The 7210-nt window shown below is 43.9% G+C and overlaps 1 protein-coding gene across 1 annotated transcript; it reads left to right on the top strand.

Annotated features, from left to right (window-relative positions):
* The first annotated feature begins 609 nt into the window (after positions 1 to 609).
* On the top strand, positions 610 to 5158 carry LOC141011187 (synapse differentiation-inducing gene protein 1-like). Its single transcript, XM_073484439.1, has 3 exons — positions 610 to 1035; positions 4160 to 4297; positions 5000 to 5158. The coding sequence occupies exons 1-3, from the start codon at positions 610 to 612 to the stop codon at positions 5156 to 5158; spliced, it is 723 nt and encodes a 240-aa protein (XP_073340540.1).
* Positions 5159 to 7210: the final 2052 nt, after the last annotated feature.

Genomic DNA, 7210 nt, shown 5'->3' with positions numbered 1-7210 from the left:
AACTACACCACCCGTATCGCAGTGCAGAAGAAGACAGTGACTCATCTGCTCACTCCAACTCCAACTTCACAACTTAGTGTTCGATCAAGTTACAGTAAAGTGTGTATTCTAACGAAGTCTCTGTCCACATGTTGTGATGTATTTAATGGCCTCTCTACGCCGTCTACAACGCTGCCCTGACTTTTGAGCTATATTATCCCAACCTTGTCCACCGTTTGTTGTTGTCAGCAACTCTCAACTCTGAGCTGCCCTCTCGTGGATGTACTGCTTAACATCCATGCCAACGTAAAGAACCCAGTCATGATTTCCGGAAAGAGATATTGCTGTTTTTTTATTTAACCATGCGTAATTAACCATAGTGCCATCTAGTTCCATTATGTTTGATAGAAGGCACACATCTCTATGGCCAATATCTCCGAAACTCTGCAACTCACATCGAAACGATCTAGATGGATAAATAGCTACACAAGTAAGAGGTAAAATATGTATTTTGGGGGGATGACTGCCCCTTAAAGGTTTGTATTAAACACATTTAATTGTATTTAACTTTCCAGCTACCAGACTGCCAAATCTTTTGGACTGACCCACTAGACGTTTGAAGCTGCCGTCATGGAGAGCCTGAGCGAGCTCCAGAACCCCCTGCTAGACAAAACCAGCAGACACGTGGTGCACAACGACTACCAGGGCTACCAGTGTGACTACCCGAGCCAGCCTTACCAGGACAGCCTCATCGGCTACTACTACACTGACACTAATGGCAAGCATAAGACTCAACAGTATCTGGATGCCACCTCCCTGCATCTAGCTGTGGAGGCCTTCTACAGGCCCAATTTCATCCTGTACAAGGACGACGTCAGTCTTCACAGCAAGGACTCCAAGAGCGAGAGCTTTGAGACCACTTTCACGGAGAGTAAGGACGCTGTGTTGGACGGAGTTTCCGCAGAAAATCCTCTGGACAGCATACAGGGGGAGAAGGATGTGAAGATCCAGACGGTGTCGTACGATGTGGAGGAGGAGCAGGGACCTGAGTACGAGGTGAGAGGAAAATATCATTGCAGTGCTTCAGTTATGGTTCATCTGGAGATGTACAAGCAGTCTGTGTTTCAATTGTAGCCTAACGGAATAAGTATGCTTCAGGTTTCTCACTCTTGCTATGAGCTATATGGAAATAATCACCATAACTACACACAGTAAAGCGCAAATTGATGCAAGTAAGAGCCATTTGGCAGTGTTTGACAGAGTAATTAGAATATTGAGTTGCTATATGAAGTTAGAGGCGTTACGACACTTACTCGTAGCTGTCAGAGCCATCTTTCAGCAGAAAGTGAGTCACGGCGTTTAAAGTGTTATTATTTCATTATTTCATTTTAATAGACTGCCAGTGTGATTCACGCTCATTTTTCTCTCTGTTCTCTAAATGGTCAATTTACCAGAGTCTTTCAAATCCAGTGCAGGGTAATTGTACGCTTTAGTTTCATAATCACATTCGAAGAAAACGACACATCTGAGTTCATCTACCCAGGCTATTGTTCTTTTTAGATATTAAACTTCACTCTCCAAAGGAAAGCGTGACAGAAAAAGAGCAGAAGTCTTTTCAGAAGTGAGAGAAATCTAATTTCATCCAGGGATGCTTGTGAAGTACCCAGGGCTGTGAGCTGGCAGAGGAAGAAGTATTGCGACCTAACTGGGCTGATGATCGAGCCAGCGCTTGTCACTCGGAGGCCTGGCAGATAGATAGAGACGTGGCACCGACTGCCATTAATGCCATAAGTAATGCCGTGCTGCGAGGGTATTAAGCGGGACTCGGCTGATGCATGGCTGTCGGAGCAGGTGCGCCCAGAGCTAAAGTTATTCCACGTCAATTCAAAAGAGCAAATGAATCTGATGAACAGTGCACAGATGAAAGTTGGCTTTTTTAGCTGGAATATGAGAGTCTTTGCCCAGCACCTGCGTTTCTTCACTCTCCCATCCTGTGTGTCTGTATGTTTGTGTCCTTCAGTGTTTTGAGAATCACAAAAAGACACACAGGCTGTGCTAGATGTGTGTTGATGCAGGGAAGACTAATTCAATTTAGAGGATTTATAGAGCCATGAAGATTAGGACTAAGGATAGAGTGGAGCTGATGAGGGTTTCATACACAACCTAAAATTCCAGGATATAGTCTGTGGCAGTTTTCACCCATAATACAGTGTATTGTTTGTCAGTTGATGCATTTTTTTACTCCTTACTTCAATTTTTTAATTTTATATTGTGATGGTCTGGTCTGGTTTGGGCACAAAAACATCTTGATCAGGGTTCGGAAAGATCATGTTTTGGCTTACCTCCTTGAAAATATCCAGTTGTTTCACACAGTCTCTCCTTGCTGTAACACCACCACCCTCCCCTCCCCTTCCTGACAAGCAAGTCATCTCAAACACATGATCATAATATGACATTTGATATGATACATATGACATGTAAAAATGTGAACGTTTTTGTGGTTGTGGTCAGGGTTAAACACCCAAGGGTTAGGGTAAGGGTTAGACGTAAAATGCTCGAATTTTATTCTGGTGACTGAGCTTCCATGGTGCCTCATCCATTGTTAGACCAGCACAAAAACAATGCAGAGCTAGTGTATATCAGCAGATTTCTGACAGCTGTGTGATGAAGAAAAAATAGATAGCAGGTAACAACTTAACAAGAGCACATGGACAGTGCCTCTGTGATTGCCCCGAGTAACAGGGTGAAGGGGTCTGTGTGTGCCCTGCTGTAGAGTCGACTGTCCCCTCCAGGCTCAAACGAGGCCTCAGAGAGAGCTGTGACAGGGTTGTTAAAGGCAAGGAGCCCCATCAGTTATACTGGCATCAGACCAGACTGGGAGTGTGTCCCCAACCGGCCGCACTCGGTGTCAGGCAGATTGTCAGTAGGACTGAATGCACCAGTCACTCACAACTGTTATCAGGTCTCGCTACAAAGATAAAAGGAGATTACTGCTGTTTGTTCCCACCGGTTTATTCATGTGATGTCAGATTACTTGGTTATGACCAGCTGCTGTTTTGATGGATCACACCCGGCTGTCCAGGTGGACAGTGTTCATAAAGCAGATAACAGAGAGCTTCATAATCTTTTATTGGCCGTGGTTTGGAAACTGTTTGGATAGTATAGAGCTGCGGTCCTAAACTACTCCCTACCATCCCAATAAGGTCTCCAGACGGGAACACCCCCAAAAACAGCTTGGTTTGGTAACTGAAGATCAGATTAGAGCTTAAAAGGGAAAATTGTGCACAACATGGTCAAAAATGGATGTCAGCACACAAGTATGGTTCTTTTCTTCTCTGTCTGCCTTCCTGACTGTTCTGTAATTACCTCTAAAATGGTTGGTCCAGTTCCTGCCTTACATATCGATTTCTATTTTGTTCCTTCCTTTTCCCCGCTTTGATTGATCCCTGCAGGCAGCAAGACTAACAAATGAAACCTGCTGCTCATGGGGGCTATTTATTTAGACAAACATCCACTCCGTCTCTGGGACAGCGGAGGGAAGTATAAGGCAGCGTCCTCTTAAAGGTCACCCATGCAGTCACATTGCCATCCTCGCTGCAGGTGCGATGTGCCAATGTAGTCTGAGTGGCGTTCGAATCTATCATTCATCAGCCCATTCAGCCCTTGTGGCCCTGAGTTGGGAGTATCGAGGTGCGGTATTGGGAGCTTGTTGAACACTCGCTGCCCCGTAAGACAGCAGGTGTATCGAGGAGAGATGGTGGAGGTCTAGCTCGTGCTGTAGAAGCAATTTAGCACATAAATGACACTGTCTTCTTGCCGTTTCCCCTGTCACTGTGCAATGATGGAACAATCCGTTAATCCTGTGTTATCTGTCAGGCCGCTCATGGGTGTTGACAGAGGCACCAAATCCTCTCTGGCTGGCTGAGCACATCCTGTCCTGGGTGATGGTGCAACAAGGGCAGATACACTGACCTGGCCACCGAGAAGATGTGCAAAATCCACCTGACTATCTACACATGTCAACCTCACTCCATTTATTATTATCTATGTGTCAATCAAGATCACAAATGCAAATGTGTGGTTTGCCTCACAAATTGTAGCACACGTAGTCATGTAAAAAGTGCATCATCCTCTCCTTTTCTGACATTTAATTATTCTTCATCAACCCGCTGTCTTCCAGAGTGACAGCTCCAGCGACAGCGAGAGTGAGGACAACTTCATCGTGCTGCCCCCTCGGGACTACCTGGGCCTAGCCATCTTCTCCATGCTCTGCTGCTTCTGGCCCTTGGGCATCGTTGCCTTTTACTACTCTCACAAGGTAAAGACCCAGAGACCTCAAGCCTGTCATTAACTCTGATTACACTGCATTCTATTTAAGGTCAGCGAGCACAAGCACTCAGACTCAGTACTACCGAAGCCTATTTTCCACCCTGCGACCCTCCTTTGCAGTTGTTACAGATGATTGACTACGTAAATTCAGCAGGTTCGGCCCACTTGTCAGTCGTTGGTATTCACTTTAGGAAACCATTAACATTGAGGTTTCGGTCCGTGGTATGTTCTGTGCGAGCAGTTCACTGCAATTACATTATTTCAGGTTGTTGCATCCATAGCTGAGACCACATTTGTAATTACTGCAGCACCTTGACATCGTCTAGTGTCAGTATCTTCCTGGTCAGGAAGCATTAAGCTCACGCTGCGTAACCTCAAACAAAGTACGGCATATCTTAGTGGTTTTGCAACGTCCTCCGCAGTAATTGCAGGGACAATTATATCGGAGCAGAAAATAATGTGTCAGAAGAATAAAAAAAGGCCAGGTTCATTTTTTGATAGGAAACCAAAACACCCAAACAACACATTTGTCACTGTCAGAGGGATAATGACCTAATTGCCATGGTAACTAATGGCTCCCCGAGAGCATTTCTTGTTTTCTCTCTTTTAACTGTGGCTTAACACCTACTCATACACTCAGTGCTGATGAGTAACACACCGGCTCATTTCACTCTCTGCTTTGTTTTGTCAGACTGGCAAGGCCATCGCTAAGGGAGACTTCTCCAGAGCAGGAATGAGCTCCAGAAGAGCCCTATTCCTGGCTGCCCTTTCCATCACCGTTGGAACAGGGATGTATGTGGGGGTGGTTGTTGCCCTCATAGCCTACCTGTCCAAGCCTGGACATGTATAGCAATGGGACCAGTTTGCCTGGGGGGAAGATAGAGATAAAAAAAAAAAAAGAAAAGAGGAGGCAAGATGGGAGGAAGGGAAAAGACTAGGCTGGATAGATCTCTTCACCTCTCCTGAAGGCGTGCGCCTGTGCTGCTGTGAAAAGAAGAATCTATATGAAGAGAAAAGACTTGAACAGGAAGAGAAAGAGAGAAAAAAAGAAGAAAAAACCAGATGTGTGGATGAAGTATTACTCGGACTGCATATTGATCCAGACTGAATCGTTACTTCGGGGATTCAACACTCCCACCAAGGTATTCCACCACCACATGAAGAAGAAAATCCGCCCCGAGAAAGATGACTAAGGCCGCGCTGTATTTATATGTTAGACAAAAACTGAGCTCATAGCAGTAAAGAACTACCTACCTTTTACCACAATAGCCGTTTACAGCAGTTTTATTTTACCTTTATAGTAGGTGTATTCTCTGTCAATACTATTGCAAATTGTGTATTGTCAACTTTATGATTCCTTGGACAAACAGTCAGCCAGTGGCCAGTTTTTATGTGATTGTTTATGTGAGGAATATCCGGGAAGTTGGTGCAGTAAACGGAGAGAAGTGGACTCCTTATGGAAAGGGAACAAAGGTGATTTTCACAGTGTACACACAGATGCTGAGCAGCGCTCAAGAGGGTTAGGCTATTTGTGTTTATTGTGTACTGTAAAATTAGTCAATAAATACATTTGGCATGAATAATGAAACATGCTCGGCCATATCTCTCATGCTCGATTCATTGTCTCTTTGAGAGGCGGGCCTTTGTCTGCCTTCCAAATCAGGGTAAGTCTGCGAGGTACTTCTGTAGTTGCCAGAAGGGTATGTGTAAAGACCAACTAGTCTTAAATTAAATGAGATTTTTTAAAGGAAAACATTCCCATATTTCTGTGAAGGAGGAAAATAAACAGCCAAATAATGACTGGTGTGATGCTGATTTTCACAGATAAACTGTCCATCAACCGGTGAGTAGTAACACACAGACATGATATGTTGCAAATGAGAGTTGCTCATCAGCAAGCAAGCAGAGAAACAAAGTTATAAATAAACAGTTGAAAAACTTGGCTGAAACTAAATAACTAAAAGTAGGCTAATGGATAAGTTAGGTTTGTGGGATAGCTAAACGTAGCCTAAACATTTTACCAGTCAAAATACGGAAGTTACTCAAAAGTATAAACAGTTGAAGTACGCCTATCTGAATGAATGGGAGAGGGCTATCACTTCACGTTCAGTGGTCACTGCATGCACAGAATAATCATTCAAATAAAAATATATTTTTCAACAGGTTATACTTCTTTTGCACCTGCACATGATTTCATGACACCAGCTTCTTTTCCAGCTCAGTCCAGCGTGCCATGACGTCAGCTCATCCAACCACAGCACTTCCACGTTTAATGTCTAATATTTGGAAAACCTCACCTTGCTTGGTAATCCTGTGCATTAGTGTGATATGATGTTATTAAGTAGGCCAAGGGGAGGGAGGTCAGGATATGTGTCGTACAACGGCTATCCCTGGAGTTTAAGATATTTCTATTTAAAATCAAAGTGGTTTGTCTCCTCTCTTATAGGTTAATGTCTCTGCTACTACACTATCTCTGATTGGCTCTGACTGTGACATTTTTTTCTAACCCTTACCAACAAACCAACCACCTAACCAAACTCTAAACAAGCAATGATCATTTGCCAATCAAGGGTGGGCCTTTTTGGAAATTTCTCAGAATATGGGCAAAAAATGGGCAGTCCCTGCTTTGGGCATCAGAGTTAGCTTAAACCTATACACCGGAAATGTAATTGCATAAAATAATACTGCAGCAAGATTCACTTTTACATAGCCTTGTTAATAGTGTTGTAGCATCCAGTTTATAATCCATACAGTAAGAATATGTTTAGGACATGATGGATAGGGTCGATGAAGGGGTAATTGAGCTCGACTAATGGGGCTGTCAGGGTAGCAAAATCAGACAACAAAGATTGGGAACCACTAAACAAGTCATGGATTGTGTGGTTAGAGAAGGCTGTCAGAT

The sequence above is a fragment of the Pagrus major genome, chromosome 16, assembly GCF_040436345.1.
Source record: "Pagrus major chromosome 16, Pma_NU_1.0".
NCBI classification, from domain to species: domain Eukaryota; kingdom Metazoa; phylum Chordata; class Actinopteri; order Spariformes; family Sparidae; genus Pagrus; species Pagrus major.
Note: the sequence above shows the minus strand (reverse complement) of the source record. Positions and strands in the feature narration are given on the sequence as shown.

What these genes read in the sequence shown, in the direction of transcription:
- LOC141011187 (XM_073484439.1), top strand. Translation starts at nt 610, where the DNA reads ATGGAGAGCCTGAGCGAGCTCCAGAACCCCCTGCTAGACAAAACCAGC. An exon ending in AGCAGGGACCTGAGTACGAG is followed by an intron (nt 1,036 to 4,159) that starts GTGAGAGGAAAA and finishes GCTGTCTTCCAG; the next exon opens with AGTGACAGCTCCAGCGACAG. An exon ending in CCTTTTACTACTCTCACAAG is followed by an intron (nt 4,298 to 4,999) that starts GTAAAGACCCAG and finishes TTGTTTTGTCAG; the next exon opens with ACTGGCAAGGCCATCGCTAA.